The sequence below is a fragment of the Triticum aestivum genome, chromosome 2B (assembly GCF_018294505.1).
Source record: "Triticum aestivum cultivar Chinese Spring chromosome 2B, IWGSC CS RefSeq v2.1, whole genome shotgun sequence".
In the NCBI taxonomy this organism is placed as follows: domain Eukaryota; kingdom Viridiplantae; phylum Streptophyta; class Magnoliopsida; order Poales; family Poaceae; genus Triticum; species Triticum aestivum.
In genome coordinates, this window is record NC_057798.1 from 643938766 (window position 1) to 643956500 (window position 17735).

The 17735-nt window shown below is 41.4% G+C and overlaps 1 protein-coding gene across 3 annotated transcripts; it reads left to right on the forward strand.

Annotated features, from left to right (window-relative positions):
- Positions 1-10618: 10618 nt before the first annotated feature.
- Positions 10619-17401, forward strand: LOC100049044 (methyl-CpG-binding domain-containing protein 13). 3 transcript variants are annotated; one of them, XM_044469831.1, is made up of 5 exons: positions 10619-10879; positions 13586-13638; positions 13717-13821; positions 15057-15206; positions 16334-17401. In XM_044469831.1, the coding sequence occupies exons 2-5, from the start codon at positions 13636-13638 to the stop codon at positions 17159-17161; spliced, it is 1086 nt and encodes a 361-aa protein (XP_044325766.1). In that variant the 5' UTR covers positions 10619-10879; positions 13586-13635; the 3' UTR covers positions 17162-17401. The 3 variants fall into 3 exon arrangements, with proteins under 3 accessions (XP_044325766.1, XP_044325765.1, XP_044325764.1); XM_044469830.1 differs by lacking the exon at positions 10619-10879 and adding an exon at positions 12181-12489; XM_044469829.1 differs by lacking the exon at positions 10619-10879 and having other exon boundaries at positions 13543-13638.
- Positions 17402-17735: the final 334 nt, after the last annotated feature.

Genomic DNA, 17735 nt, shown 5'->3' on the forward strand with positions numbered 1-17735 from the left:
CCCTCCCCTTCCTAGTCCGAATAGGACAAGGGAAGGGGGGCGGCGCCCCCCCTTTCCTTCCCCTCTTCCTCCTCTTTCCCCCCTTCTCCTATTCCAACTAGGAAAGAAGGGAGTCCTACTCCCGGTGGGAGTAGGACTCCCCCCTTGGCGCGCCCTCCTTGGCCGGCCGCCTCCTCCCCCCTGGCTCCTTTATATACGGGGGCGGGGGGCACCCCATAGACACACAAGTTGATCTACGGATCGTTCCTTAGCCGTGTGTGGTGCCCCCCTCCACCATATTCCACCTCGGTCACATCGTCGCGGAGTTTAGGCGAAGCCCTGTGCCGGTAGAACATCATCATCATCACCACGCCATGGTGCTGACGGAACTCATCCCCGAAGCTTTGCTGGATCGGAGCCCTGGGATCGTCATCGAGTTAAACGTGTGCTGAACTCGGAGGTGCCGTACGTTCGGTACTTGGATCGGTCGGATCGTGAAGACGTACGACTACATAAACCGCGTTGTCATAATGCTTCCGCTTACGGTCTACGAGGGTACGTGGACAACACTCTCCCCTCTCGTTGCTATGCCATCACCATGATCTTGCATGTGCGCAGGAAATTTTTTGAAATTACTACGTTCCCCAACAGTGGCATCCGAGCCTAGGTTTTATGCGTTGATGTTATATGCACGAGTAGAACACAAGTGAGTTGTGGGCGATACAAGTCATACTGCTTACCAGCATGTCATACTTTGGTTCGGCGGTATTGTGAGATGAAGCGGCCCGGACCGACATTATGCGTACGCTTACGCGAGACTGGTTTCACCGTTATGAGCACTTGTGCTTAAAGGTGGCTGGCGGGTGTCTGTCTCTCTCACTTTAGCTGAATCAAGTGTGGCTACGGCCGGTCCTTGCGAAGGTTAAAACAGCACTAACTTGACGAACTATCGTTGTGGTTTTGATGCGTAGGTAAGAACGGTTCTTGCTAAGCCCGTAGCAGCCACGTAAAATTTGCAACAACAAAGTAGAGGACGTCTAACTTGTTTTTGCAGGGCATGTTGTGATGTGATATGGTCAAGACGTGATGCTATATTTTATTGTATGAGATGATCATGTTTTGTAACCGAAGTTATCGGCAACTGGCAGGAGCCATATGGTTGTCGCTTTATTGTATGAAATGCAAACGCCCTGTAATTGCTTTACTTTATCACTAAGCGGTAGCGATAGTCGTAGAAGCAATAGATGGCGTAATGACAACGATACTACGATGGAGATCAAGGTGTCGCGCCGGTGACGATGGTGATCACGATGGTGCTTCGAAGATGGAGATCACAAGCACAAGATGATGATGGCCATATCATATCACTTATATTGATTGTATGTGATGTTTATCCTTTATGCATCTTATCTTGCTTTGATTGACGGTAGCATTTTAAGATGATCTCTCACTAATTATCAAGAAGTGTTCTCCCTGAGTATGCACCATTGCGAAAGTTCTTCGTGCTGAGACACCACGTGATGATCGGGTGTGATAGGCTCTACGTTCAAATACAACGGGTGCAAAACAGTTGCGCACGCGAAATACTCAGGTTAAACTTGATGAGCCTAGCATATACAGATATGGCCTCGGAACACGGAGACCGAAAGGTCGAGCGTGAATCATATAGTAGATATGATCAACATAGTGATGTTCACCATTGAAAACTACTCCATCTCACGTGATGATCGGACATGGTTTAGTTGATTTGGGTCACGTGATCACTTAGATGACTAGAGAGATGTCTGTCTAAGTGGGAGTTCTTAAGTAATATGATTAATTAAACTTAAATTTATCATGAACTTAGTCCTGGTAGTATTTTGCAAATTATGTTGTAGATCAATAGTTTGTGTTGTTGCTTTCATATGTTTATTTTGATATGTTCCTAGAGAAAATTGTGTTGAAAAATGTTAGTAGCAATGAGGCGGATTGGATCCGTGATCTGAGATTTATCCTTATTGCTGCACAGAAGAATTATGTCCTTAATGCACCACTAGGTGACAGACCTATTGCAGGAGCAGATGCAGACGTTATGAACGTTTGGCTAGCTCAATATGATGACTACTTGATAGTTTAGTGCATCATGCTTAACAGCTTAGAATCGGGACTTCAAAGATGTTTTGAACGTCATGGACCATATGAGATGTTCCAGGAATTGAAGTTAATATTTCCAGCAAATACCCGAGTTGAGAGATATGAAGTCTCCAACAAGTTCTATAGCTAAAATATGGAGGAGAATCGCTCAACTAGTGAGCATGTGCTCAGATTGTCTGGGTACTACAATCGCTTGAATCAAGTGGGAGTTAATCTTCTAGATAAGATAGTGATTGATAGAGTTCTCTAGTCACCATCACCAAGTTAGTAGAACTTTGTGATGAACTACAGTATGCAAGGGATGACGAAAACGATTCCCGAGCTCTTCGTGATGTTGAAATCGACGAAGGTAGAAATCAAGAAAGAGCGTCAAGTGTTGATGGTTGACAAGATCACTAGTTTCAAGAAAAGGGCAAAGGGAAAGAAAGGGAACTTCAAGTAGAATGACAAGCAAGTTTTTAGTCCCATGAAGAAGCCCAAAGCTGGACCAAAACCTGAAACTGAGTGATTATACTGCAAAGGAAATGATCACTAGAAGCGGAAATGCCCTGAATGTTTGGTGGATAAGAAGGATGGCAAAGTGAACAAGGGTATATTTGATATACATGTTATTGATGTGTATTTTAACTAGTGTTTATAGTAGCCCCTGAGTATTTGATACTTGTTCGGTTGCTAAATATTAGTAACTCGAAACAGGAGTTACAGAATAAACAGAGACTAGTTGAAGGGGAAGTGACGATGAGTGTTGAAAGTGGTTCCAAGATTGATATGATCATGATCGCACACTCCCTATACTTTCGGGATTAGTGTTAAACCTAAATAAATGTTATTTCGCGTTTTGCGTTAAGCATGAATATGATTTGATCATGTTTATTGCGACACGGTTATTCATTTAAAGACAAAGAATAATTGTTGTTTTGTTTACATGAATAAAACCTTCGATGGTCATACACCCAATGAAAATAGTTTGTTGGATCTCGATCATAGTAATACACATATTCATAATATTGATGCCAAAAGATGCAAAGTTGATAATGATAGTGCAACTTATTTGTGGCACTACCGTTTGGGTCATATCGGTGTAAAGCGCATGAAGAAACTCCATAAAGATGGATTTTTGGAATCTCTTGGTTATGAATCATTTGATGCTTGCGAACCGTGCCTTTTGGGCAAGATGACTAAAACTCCGTTCTCCGGAACAATGGAACGAGCTACTGACTTGATGGAAATAATACATACCGATGTATACGGTCCAATGAGTGTTGATGCTCGTGGCAAGTATCGTTATTTTCTGACCTTCACAAATGATTTGAGCAGATATGGGTATATCTACTTAATGAAACACAAGTCTGAAACATTTGAAAAGTTCAAAGAATTTTAGAGTGAAGTGGAGAATCATCGTAACAAGAAAATAAAGTTTCTATGATCTGATCATAGAGGAGAATATTTGTGTTACGAGTTTGGTCTTCAATTAAAACAATGTGGAATAGTTTCACAAACTCATGCCACCTGGAACACCACAGCGTAACGGTGTGTCTGAACGTCGTAACCGCATTTTATTGGATATGGTGCGATCTATGATGTATCTTACCGATTTACTACTATCGTTTTGGGGTTATGCATTAGAGACAGTTGCATTCACTTTAAATAGGGCACCATCGAAATCCGTTGAGACGACGCCTTATGAACTATGGTTTGGCAAGAAACCAAAGTTGTCGTTTCATAAAGTTTGGGGCTGCGATGCTTATGTGAAAAAGTTTTCACCTGATAAGCTCAAACTCAAATCGGAGAAGTGCGTCTTCATAGAATACCCAAAGGTAACTATTGGGTACACCTTCTATCACAGATCCAAAAGCAAGATTCGTTGCTAAGATGGATCCTTTCTAGAGAAGGAGTTTCTCTCGAAAGAAGTGAGTGGGAGGAAACTAGAACTTGATAAGGTAATTGTACCTTCTCCCAAATTGGAAAGTAATTCATCACAGAAATCAGTTCCAGTGATGCCTACACCGATTAGTGAGGAAGTTAATGATGATGATCATGAAGCTTCAGATCAAGTTACTACCGAACCTCGTAGGTCTTCCAGAATAAGATCCGCACCAGAGTGGTACGGTAATCATGTTCTGGAAGTCATGTTACTAGACCATGATGAACCTACGAACTATGAGGAAGCGATGATGAGCCCAGATTCCACGAATTGGCTTGAGGCCATAAAATCTGAGATATGATCCATGTATGAGAACAAAGTATGGACTTTGATTGACTTGCTCGATGATCAGCAAGCCATGTTAAATAAATGGATCTTCAAGAGGAAGACGGACACTGATAGTAGTGTTACTATCTACTAAGCTCGACTTGTTGCGAAAGGTTTTCAACAAGTTCAAGGTATTGAATACGATGAGATTTTCTCACTCGTATCGAAGCTTAAGTCTGTCTGAATCATGTTAGCAATTGCCACATTTTATGAAATCTGGCAAATGGATGTCAAAACTACATTCCTTAATGGATTTATTAAAGAAGAGTTGTATATGATGCAATCAGAAAGTTTTTGTCAATCCTAAAGATGCTAACAAAGTGTGCAAGCTCCAGCAATCCATCAATGGACTGGTGCAAGTATCTCGGAGTTGGAATATACGTTTTGATGAGTTGATCAAAGTATATGGTTTTATACGGACTTTTTGAAAGACCTGTATTTACAAGAAAGTGAGTGGGAGCTCTGTAGCATTTCTGATATTATATATGCAAGACATATTGTTGATTGGAAATGATATAGAATTTCTGGATAGCATAAAAGGATACTTGAATAAAAAGTTTTTCAATGAAAGACCTCGGTGAAGCTGCTTACATATTGAGCATCAAGATCTATTGAGATAGATCAAGACGCTTGATAAGTTTTTCAATAAGTACATAGCTTGTCAAGATTTTGAAATAGTTCAAAATGGAACAGTCAAAGAAAGAGTTCTTGCCTGTGTTGCAAAGGTGTGAAATTGAGTAAGACTCAAGACCCGACCACGACAGAAAATAGAAAGAGAATGAAAGTCATTCCCTATGCATCAGTCATAGGTTCTATAAAAGTATGCCATGCTATGGACCAGACCTATTGTATACTCTGCACTGTTTTGGCAAGGGAGTACAATAGTGATCTAGGAGTAGATCACTGGACATTGGTCAAAATTATCCTTAGTAGAATAAGGATATGTTTCTCGATTATGGAGGTGATAAAAGTGTCCGTCGTAAAAGTTACAACGATGCAAGCTTTTACACCAATCCAGATGACTCTAAATCTCAATCTGGATACATATTGAAAGTGGGAGCAATTAGCTAGAGTAGCTCCATGCAGAGCATTGTAGACATAGAATATTTGCAACATACATACGGCTCTGAATGTGACAGACCCGTTGACTAAACCTCTCTCACAAGCAAAACATGATCATACCTTAGTACTCTTTGGGTGTTAATCACATAGCGATGTGAACTAGATTATTGACTCTAGTAAACCCTTTGGGTGTTGGTCACATGACGATGTGAACTATAGGTGTTAATCACATACAGATGTGAATATTGGTGTTGAATCACATGATGATGTGAACTAGATTATTGACTCTAGTGCAAGTGGGAGACTGAAGGAAATATGCCCTAGAGGCAATAATAAAGTTATTATTTATTTCCTTATTTCATGATAAATGTGTATTATTCATGCTAGAATTGTATTAACCAGAAACATAATACATGTGTGAATACATAGACAAACATAGTGTCACTAGTATGCCTCTACTTGACTAGCTCGTGAATCAAAGATGGTTAAGTTTCCTAGCCATGGACAAAAGAGTTGTCATTTGATTAACACGATCACATCATTAGGAGAATGGTGTGATTGACATGACCCATTCCGTTAGCTTAGCACTTGATCGTTTAGTATATTGCTATTGCTTTCTTCATGACTTATACATGTTCCTGTAACTATGAGATTATGCAACTCCCGTTTACCGGAGGAACACTTTGGGTGCTACCAAACGTCACAACATAACTGGGTGATTATAAAGGAGTACTACAGGTGTCTCCAAAGGTACATATTGGGTTGGTGTATTTCGAGATTAGGTTTTGTCACTCCGATTGTCGGAGAGGTATCTCTGGGCCCTCTCGGTAATGCACATCACTATAAGCCTTGCAAGCAATGTAGCTAATGAGTTAGTTACGGAATGATGCATTACGTAACGAGTAAAGAGACTTACAGGTAACGAGATTGAACTAGGTATTAGATACCGACGATCGAATCTCGGGCAAGTAACATACCGATGACAAAGGGAACAAAGTATGTTGTTATGTGGTTTGACCGATAAAGATCTTCGTAGAATATGTAGGAACCAATATGGGCATCCAGGTTCCGCTATTGGTTATTGACCGAGAATAGTTCTAGGTCATGTCTACATAGTTCTCAAACCCGTAGGGTCCGCACGCTTAACGTTACGATGACAGCTTTATTATGAGTTTATAAGTTTTGATGTACCGAAGTTTGTTCGGAGTCCCGGATATGATCACGGACGTAACGAGGAGTATCGAAATGGTCGAGACATAAAGATCGATATATTGGAAGCCTATATTTGGACATCGGAATCGTTCCAGGTGAAATCAGCATTTTACCGGAGCACCGGGAGGTTACCGGAACCCCCCGGGGGGTTATTGGGCCTACATGGGCCTCGAGGGAGAAGAGGGAAGGAGGCAGGAGGGGGCCGCGTGCCCCTCCCCTTCCTAGTCCGAATAGGACAAGGGAAGGGGGGCGGCGCCCCCCTTTCCTTCCCCTCTTCCTCCTCTTTCCCCCCTTCTCCTATTCCAACTAGGAAAGAAGGGAGTCCTACTCCCGGTGGGAGTAGGACTCCCCCCTTGGCGCGCCCTCCTTGGCCGGCCGCCTCCTTCCCCCTGGCTCCTTTATATACGGGGGCGGGGGCACCCCATAGACACACAAGTTGATCTACGGATCGTTCCTTAGCCGTGTGTGGTGCCCCCTCCACCATATTCCACCTCGGTCACATCGTCGCGGAGTTTAGGCGAAGCCCTGCGCCGGTAGAACATCATCATCGTCACCACGCCGTCGTGCTGACGGAACTCATCCCCGAAGCTTTGCTGGATCGGAGCCCTGGGATCGTCATCGAGCTGAACGTGTGGTGAACTCGGAGGTGCCGTACGTTCGGTACTTGGATCGGTCGGATCGTGAAGACGTACGACTACATCAACCGCGTTGTCATAACGCTTCCGCTTACGGTCTACGAGGGTACGTGGACAACACTCTCCCCTCTCGTTGCTATACCATCACCATGATCTTGCGTGTGCGTAGAATTTTTTTTGAAATTACTACGTTCCCCAACAGAGGCGACCATGTATAGGGTAAGGAGCAAGTGTGGCCAAGAGAATAGGCATGTTTTCGATAATAACTATAGCCCAGTCCCGAGAATTGTGTGTCAATTAAGTAGGCCATAGTTAGGAGGGCCTTGGAGTCTGCCAGCGTGGTGGATAATAACCTTGGCTTAGATGCTCTTGACATTGATCCTTTCCCATGTCTGTGTAAATTTTTGTTTGTAAGCTCTCTTATTATACTAGACTAGCACATATGCCCGTGTGTTGCAACAGGAGAGATTTTTTTGCAAGAAGCAACGGAAAAGATAATTATTTTTTATAAAAAAAATCCAATATTTTTTTAATAACACGAACAAAATTAGAAACATGAATAGTTTCTAAATTTCACAAATAATATTTACAAATATTTTTGTATTTTAATGTTTTTAAAGGGAAACATTAAAAAATCAGAAAATGTTTTCTTATACGCAAAAAGTATTTTGAATTTTTAACATTTCACTAAAACAAGAATATTTTAAAATATGGAACATTATATAATATGTTAACTTTTGTAAAAAAAACAATCTCAAAGTATTTTCGGAAAATACAAACATTTTTTAAAAATGCGAACATTTACTTAAAAAGAGAACACATTTTTTGAATGTTGAGAAATTTTGAAATGAGAATTTTTATAAGTTTCAAACTTTGTAAAAACAGGAACAATATTTTGAAATTCTGACCATTTTTATAATATTTGAAAAATATAAATATTTTTATAAATTTTTGCTTCACAAAAAAATAAAAAATATAGAAGAAATAAAGGAACAGGAAATATAAAAGAGAAAGAGAAAGGAACAGAAAAAATTAGAAATAGAACAACCAAAAAAGAGAAACGGGCCGGCCCATTCTTAGGCGCCCTGTGGGAAGGTTCTTCTATTTATCACACCATGCGAAAAATAAGGTCTTCCCTACTGCTTGGGGAATATTAAGTGGGCTGGCTTCGTTGGGCCAGAGCGCACGTGGCCCAATTAAGGAATTCTAGACAAATCTTTTTTCTTTTCTAGCGGATAGACGCCCAGAAATTTAGTACCACCTCAGATAGAAAAAAAATCTTTTCGATGGTGAATGGATGAAAATTTTGGAGAAACGCACCTTGCTTTATTAGTAGGTATAGATATAGATATAGATATGCCGTAGGCGACAACACCGAGACTTTGTGGCGCATCGGACGGGGTCTTCCCCATGTTCACCAGATTTTGACGCCACTTCTTCATTTGACAAGGTTGGAGAAGAAGGGTGCCGCCGCATGCTGTCATCCTCGAGCCCAACTTCAAGCCAAGACACCAGAGCCACTGGCTCATTGCCCCTCGGCAACTTCATATCTTTTTTGTTTCGAAGGGAACGTCTCCTCCCATTGAAAGTGCATTGCCGAAAATCCCGAAATAAGTCCAGGAATAATGCGAGCACCAGGACTTAAACCCTGGTGGGCTGGGCATACCACTGTCCCTCTAACCATTCAATCACAGGTTGGTTCGCTTCCGTTTTGTTTCTTTCTTTCTTCTTTTTATCGTTTTTCTTCAAATATAAATTTTTAAATTTTTAAATACATGGTAAGAAAAAAAAATCATACACATTTTTTTTGAAATTCTTGATTAAGGTTTTTCAAATACAAGTTTAACAGTTTTTAATACATGGTAACATCTGTTGAATACACATTTAACATTTTTGAAATGCTTGATTACCATTTTTAAATACTTGTTCAATATTTTTCTCAAATGCTTTATTAATATTTTCATATACATGATCATTTTTTGCCATTTTTAATACATCATAAAAAAATTTCTATACACATTTAACATTTTTTCAAATACTTGTTCAACATTTTTTAAATGCTTGATTAACATTTTTATATACATGATAAAAAATGCATCATTTTTCAATACATGGTCAATATTTTTTTATACACATTTTTAGCATTTCTCCGAATGCTTGATTAATATTTTTCCAATACTTTTTCAAAAGTTTATATACATGATAAAAAAATGCATCATTTTTTAATACATGGTCAACATTTTTTCTATACACATTTTTAAATTTTTCCAAATGCTTGATTAATATTTTTCCAACACTAGTTCAACATTTCTATATACATGATAAAAATGCATCATTATTTAATACATGGTCAACATTTTTTCTATACACATTTTTAACATTTTCCAAGTCCTTGATTAAACATTTTTGCAACACTTGTTCAATATTTTTATGTACATGATAAAAAATGCATCATTATTTAATACATGCTCAACAAATGTTCTATACGCATTTTAAACATCTCCAAATGCATGATTAAAAAATTTCCAATGCTTGTTCAATATTTTTATATACATGATATGAAATGCATCATTTTTTAATACATGGTAAACCATTTTTCTATACACATTTTTAACATTTTCCAAATGCTTGATTAAAAATTTTCCAATACTTGTTCAACATTTCTTCCGTATGCCTGCTTAACATTTTAATATACATGCTAAAGAAATTTCATCATTTTTTTATACATGGTCAACATTTTTACTATAAATATTTTACATTTCCAAATGCTTGATTAACATTTTTCAGATACTTGATCAACATTTTCTTGAAATGCTTGATTAAGATTTTTTATATACATGATGAAAAACATTCATCATCTTTTTGATGCTTGGTCAACTTTTTGGTTATACACATTTAACATTTTCCAAATGCTTGACTAAAATTTTCGAATACTTGTTCAAATGTTTTTCAAGTGCTTGATTAACATATTTTCAATATGTGATCAATTTTAATACCTTTTCATATATGTGATAAATATTTTCTCTATACACATTTAACTTTTGTAAATGCTTGGTCAAAACTTTTCAAACGTTTTTATAGATTTGTTTTGTAATATAGTTTAAAATATTTTAAATTTTAAAGAAAAGTAAAAAATAAACAAAAACGAAAACAGAAAACAGAAAAAAAAAGAGAAAAAGAGGCTGTAGCCTCCCGCGCAGCTGGGCCGACCCATCTGGAGCTTACCCCGACGCGAGGCTTGCCTCCGTCTCGCCTACAACGAGACATAGCGGCTCCCGGTATATGATATTACTTATCTCGAAGAAAAGGCAGTATATATAAAATCCGAAACAGTCAAACAGATCTGGCGTTCGGAGAGGCGAGGGAAACGGAGACGCGCCACTCGCCTTCTTCTCATCTCCCGCCTGTAGTGGGTGAGATCAGATCAGATCGATCACTCAGCAGAAGAGAACAGTTGGCATCCATTTGGTACTGTTTCTAACCGCTCCTGCCCTTGATGTTGCCCGTCGACGGCGCCGTGTTTGTCGCCGGCATGAGTGCGTAGCCCGGGACGACTCCATCCGCGGAGGAGGGAGGGAGGCCACCGTCGACTCGACTGCAGCCAGAGGTACGGCGCCGTGTCCTGGCTATTCATTCACCGAGAGAGACGGACGGGGAGATCGGGATTTGGGAGAGAGACGCCGCCGCAGTTTCCTCTTTTCTGAATCGGATCTTTTTTCTTCCTGCCCCTTGAGAATTGAATCTGCTGGAGTAGCAGCAGCACCAACCGGCCTAGCGCGCGGTCCGGTCCACGTTTCTCGAGGCACTCGACGCATAGGAAAAGGCGTGGTAGTAGTACGTGGTCCTGGTCTGGTTCACTAGCGCTAATTCTAAAGGTTAAACACGCACCTGCTAATGTGATTTCCCATGAGCAGTGTCACTGTATCTGAATGTGATGGATGCAGCTAGCTTAGATTACATTTTACTGGTGAGGTTAGGGAATTGGATTCGTTCCTGCTGCTACCCATCTTATCTCTTGGATCCTTTGGGTGGCTCAGGCTCCGAGTCAAGGAAGAGCATCTCATTCGTCCGGCCAGATTTAGTGATTCGTGTGATGACGATGATGACGGTGATCTTTTCTTATCCATGCCCATGGATGGACGGAGAATGCAGGTAACATCTCATCTTGGTAGTGTGAGGATTCAGATGAGAGAGCCCAATAATTGAGAGGGAGGGGATCAAGGTCTACCTCCCTCCTCACGCGCAGGCTAGGGCTAGGACAAAACTCGCTGGGGCTAGGCTAGTCGACGTCGGTCAGCTAGGCGGACGCCATATGTAGACCTTGATTCTTTAAAGGCAAGCAAGCGGTGTACTGATTCTTAGTAAATGCCGACGCTGAAGCCATGCCAATGACATGCACACATGCAGCAGCTATGGAAGCACAAGAAATTCGCCTAAGAAAAGAACCATGGAGCTACAACAAGCAGAGATTACTCTGACTTGATTCAGACAAAAAGCACATGCATGATGCATCACAATTAAAAAGAAGCAGGAACGATAGACACCTTCTGCATCGCGGCGAGGTGAGCTATTGCCTCATTTACGCAAGCAGTAAAAACCTCCCAGTCAGTCAGTCAGTCAGTCAGAGACAGTGAGTGAGCAGAGGCAGGCATGGGCAAAGCGAGCAAAGAAAGGAAGAAATGGCTCCACCTCCATCACCTCCGTTCCATCAACCACCACAGTTCAGACGACGACCTGGCTTCCCTTCCCGGCCTTCCCTTGTCCAGTAGCGGCCGTGGCGCGCCGTGAGGATGGACGTCATCATCATTAGTCATTACCCACGCCACACCGAGCGAGGAGGTGAGGAGAGAGGGAGGAGGGAGGGACAGTTGGACGACACTGTCACAGTCCACGCATGAGCGAGGAGCGAGCGAGGCAGCGAGTGTCGCCTTCACCACTTGACGGAATCACGAGAGACGGGGAGGCAAGCCACCCGCGCGCGGCATCTGTCTGTCAGATCGGGGCGGTAAAACAAAGAGAGAAAGAAAGGGAAGCCTCTGCTGTCCTCCTCCGACTCCTACTACTCCTGACCCCCAGTGCGTCGTGCTCCTTGCTGGTCTTCCTCGCGCACCTCCTGCTGTCATTCTCCGGTCTCCCTCCCTCCCTCCCGGGTCTCCTCCTCTCCCCAACCACCCGGAGCTCCATGGCCACCGCACCGTAGCCTTGGCCGGTAACAAGGTCAGTGCTCCTGCTCTGCTCGGCCTCCTCGTCTCTTGCCGGGCGCAACCACTCCTTTTTCTTTTTCTTGCTGATTTTTTCCAAGTCAGTTTGTTCGAGAGTACTACTAGTAGTTTGGTTCCCCCAATGGATTTCCGTGTTCTACGGGGAGGGAGGCTAGCCTTTCGAGTTTCGACTACGATTATGTGCCAAGAGCATGCGCATGCTCTTGTTCAAGGTAGCATGCGAAAACACGCCAAGATTTTTGGTGCTTGCTGCCGTGCTGCTTGGCTGGGTGGTAATATTACTAGTGCTTTGTGTGAGGTTTTGGATCTGGATTCCGAGACCCTGCTGCAATATCCTCGGCGTTTCTGTGTGATTATGATCTGTAAATCGTTTGGTTCTCTCGTTAATGAATCCACAGAAACGCCATCCTTATTTCCAGTGCAAAGTAAAATAAAAATAACTTGTAGTACTAGTATTGCTCAGGTCTTTGCTCCCCCCTCCCTCCCTGCCTAATTTTCTCGTGGCCAGAGCTTTGTGTTGGAACCTTAAGCTGCTTATTAATCTCTCAAGCAAGAGTTCCTAGGTGGGCTTGGTGAGCTATCTCCGGTGCATGTGTGTGCGCGCTCAAGAAGGGATTTTATTCTACTTTTTTTTTGCGAAACAAAGAGAGATTTTGTTCAACAAAAGTAGCAGCAATTGGGCTTGGGACATGGGGCGCAATCCACAGATCACCATACTCGGCATCTTACGAAATACGACCTACCTTTTTAGCTGCTACACTCTTGAGTTTGTGCGGCTACATCTTTTTGTCAAGGAGCTGGGATTAGCAAGTTCTATTAATAGCTCAACTGAGGTATCAGGATTCGGGAGTCGATTTGAACAGGTTCAGTTCATGTTCTGCAAAGACCTTTTCTGTAGTGCTCCCATAAAAGCCTTGTCCCATCAGCTCTCCCTACAGACGGCTTCAGACTGGCAGCGTATTGTTGTTATTTCAGAAAGTACATGAATGCTTGACTTTGACTGCTACTACAAGCCCATGTTTCTTTCACAGCAAGCTCCATGCGATTTACGTTCTTCTTTTAGATGCTTACCATTTCCTTGCATGATTTAGGATGTTTTAGCCTGACAGGATCCTGTGGCCTGCACTGCCCAAACGGGATCATGGTATGACAACTTCAAACTCTTTCTGCAGTTCTATAATATTTGGCAAGTTTGCTTAATTCATACTTGTTGCCTACCTAGGTTGAGACGAAACGCGAGCCTGCCGGAGAGGGGTTACCTGATGGTTGGCTGAAAGAGTACAGGCCTAGAAAGCCTCGGCCTGGATCTAGGTTCAGGAGGGACAAGGTGCAGTGTGTTTCCCTTGGTTAAATCGTGGGAAATATTTGGAGTAAATTCCAGCTTTTACTCTCTAGTTATGATGCTGTGAACCCTGTTAAAATCCTGCCACATTTTACCCCATTAGTTGTGAGTTGTGACATTGCGACAACGTTCACCCCATTTGGTTTATTATTGTATCAAACGGATGAGTTAGATCACTAGGACATGCTATGGAAACTGCAGACTTGTTAGGATGACATGATAGCTTACTGCATATACAACTAGGACACATACTCGTTAGGGGCATACCAAAGTATGTCGAAATCCTCAAATTTCATGAAATTTAGTTAAGCTCTATGGAATTTTGTCAACTTTGGCGAATAGGTTTCGGCTAGCTGCACCCCGCTGCTTCTTGGCCATACCACGAATACGGCCTCAGCTTCGGACTAGTCAGCTTCCACATCATCCTGACACATGGGTCCACCTTGTCAGTTTGAGGAAAAAAAGTAAAATGGGGTAAAAAGCATCACAAGAAAATAACTAAGGAGTAAATGTGGTAAGATTGTTTAAATAGGGTAAGTATTGTCACAAAGTCGTGACTGGGGGTGAAAGTGGAATGCACTCAAATAATTTAACTCAGTGTGTTTATGCTATCACTCTGATACCTGTTGCAGTCTTGGTTCCAACAAAAAAGGTACACAGATCCTAAAAAACAAGTTTTGGTAATGATTTGATAGAAAACAACAACTCCGCACTTGCAGTTGGATTTGTGCAGTTTTCTTTAGTGGGGCTTAGACTACTACTAACCTTTCCCTTTTCACACCGTAAAAAAAAGCTTATCATTAGCAATCCTCTGGTCAATTAAATATGCTGGTGATCTAGGTTGTATATTGCATTGTTTTTTGCCAACAACTGTAGGTGAATCTTGAATATTTTTATGACTTCAACACAGAAAATTCATTGAACCTTGTTCTTGTCATGGTATGAACATGAAATTGAGTTGAAAACAGCTAGCCTCTTTACTGTCTTTGAACCTTATAAACGAAATGAATCCTTAATGAGTTGTAAGTGATTGTGTTTTACCTAGAAATCAAATAATGGATAGTAACTACTTGAGTTGTTTTCTTAGAATAGCTTTTAGGCGTTTTTCCACAAGACGGTACTATGTCCAATTTATGTTTGACTTTGGTATCATTCTGTTTATTGTCTACTTAACCCTCTGTTTTATAGTTGTAGTTGATATAATCATTTGATCTATACAGTTCTACATTGATCCTACAAATAGCTACGAATTTCGTTCTCTCAAAGAAGTTCACCACTATCTCGAATCTCAAGATACCAGTGATAGTGTTGTGACACCAAAGAAGAAGAAAATTGAGGACCTGCAGGTTTCAGGGAACAAATCTCAACATGTATGCTCCTTCTCTTATGGCATTTTCTTATTTGAATTTTGCCTGCATATTAAACATCTTGTGTCAACTAATTATTCAATCGATAAAATAAAAATCTTCCGAAAAAAAAGTGTTTTCATTTCGACGGATGTTGCAGATAAAGGGTGGGTGCTTGAGCTTGGGTTTATCTAATTATGCATCTCAAAAACATCATGCATGTGCATCAAGTTATAACACAAATGCCTACAAAACATCATACAGAAACATGACCAAATGTACCCTGCATGAAAATACAAAATGTTTGACTTATTGTTTGAACAGTGTAATAACAACCACATGTTTTTTGTACAGGATAAACTTGATCATATTTTTGCATTAAATTTTCAGGTGTTCATGCTATATCGTCATGTATATGTATGAATTTTGTTGAAATTAAAATTCATATTTAAGTAAACCCTAAACTCAAGCAACAGCTTTGCATCTACATTTGCTTTTCCCTTTGCAGGTAGTATTAAATTAGCTCTAGGATAGCGCAAAAATGTTATGTTCGCTAATGTACACAAGGTAATCGATAGTTCCCTGATGCACCTACAAAATTCTGATAGTTTTGCTAAAACATGCCGTGCCAATTGATATAATACTTCTCCGAAATATAAGGGAAGGGGTGTGAAAAGTACTAATCGCCAAACTAATTGCGGATGGTTGGATTGTCAAATCTGGATGGCCAAAATAGTTCTTTTAAAATGAAATATTTCATGCTTATAAATGTCTCAACAATATGATATATGCATGTAATGGGTTGCAGATGTGAATTTCTTCATTTCACGCCCTTCTCTATCCTAAATTACAAATAAGCAACATCTTGTTGCAATGCGTTTTGGTATTGGAACACAATTTCTAGTTTACATCTGTGAATTACCAATTTCCTAATATCCTACAGGCTATACCACACTTTCGCAGCCTATTAAATTTCCCATATTGACCTACACGTCATATACATGAAAGTGGTGCCAAACTGCCGATGCCCTCAGATTTCTATTGTACTTCAAATGAGTGAAAATTACAAAGAATCTTTGTTGCTACCCATGTTTCATTCTCAACCTAACTATTACTGCACCATCTAATAGCCTTTATTTTTAAATATACAGGCTGGACGGCCATCATCAGAGCCCGAGGGTGTCTCCAAAGGGAGGCTTGCAGACTTGGAGCTTCAGGTGGCAAGAAAGAACGATCAGCGTCTGAACCATGAATCTGCTGCAAGAGAAGAAGCAAATGTAGAGCCGAAACCCAAGGGAAAGAAGCAAAAAACTGAACCCGTGAAACAGATTGCTGCACCTGTTCGATCGTCACCTCGTTTAACTGCGCTGAAAAGGAACGAGGAAGCCAATAATGTACCTAGAGACCCACTTGTGGACGCACAGACAGATATCGCTGATCAGGTACAACCAACAGAGCAAGTTAAAAATCCTAAGTCAAAGGCAATTTCCTCTCCAGTAATTCAGAATAAAGATGGAGCACATGCCCCAAGTACTTCTGGAAATGCTGAAGACAAGTATCCTTCGGCTCCTGAACAAATACTAGGAGCATCTGCTGCATGCTCGTTAACAGAAGTTGGACGCCAGAATGCGCATGCTCCGCCGCAACAGAACGGACTTGTCGGAACAGCTGATGCTATGCCCGGATATTCCCTGTCATCGCTGTTTCGAAGTATCTGGTCAGACCCATGCCTGGAGTTTGCATTCAGGACTCTTACAGGTGATCTCCCTGTCCTTGACAACAACCTAGCTGTTGCAAACTACTTCCTTCCACCGCAGGACTCGAACAAAGGGACCGTGCCACCCAATTGTTCATCTTCCAGTTATGACGGTGCTCGGAAGAACCATGGCCAAGTCGACAGTGTCAGGCTGCCAATGCCAATGCCAATGCCAAGGCCATCAGATAAGCTCTACAGCAGTGGCTGGTTCCCTCCTCAGTGAACTCCATCTGGGAAATAAGCAACAACTGCCCAAATTGCAAATAAGAAGGAATCCTTAGTTCAGGTCATACATAAGCCTCGTAGCGCTCATCGTTAGGGTACCTCGACAAGGATGCACGTTTTAATAAAGACTGTGTCTTGTTGTAACCGCAGTAGAGATGATCCATCGCTAATATTACCCATCATATGCTAGACCTTGACGGAACTTTTGAGTTTCTGTAGTAAGTTGACTTAGTAGTAACTCTTTTGTCGTGCGGTTAGCGGATAGAGACACCGACGGTACAGAGAAACCCCCCTGATTTTCATGGCTGGGGTTTTCACTCTGTCCGCGAAAAGCCCCTTTCAATCATGGATGATGCTTGCAAGACGTGTTATGTTAACTGGACTAAGTTATGGGTGGATTTGGTTTCTGTGATTAGTGTCCTTGTGAATGATGGGGTGGTAGCAAATGTTGTTGTGATGTACCCCTCTTCCATTGATTCTTGGAGTACTTTAGGTTAGGGTGGCTGGCAGTGGCATCTCATCTTGTGTTGTTATGTTTCTCTGTTTGGTTTGGCATGTACACTGTGTGGTTG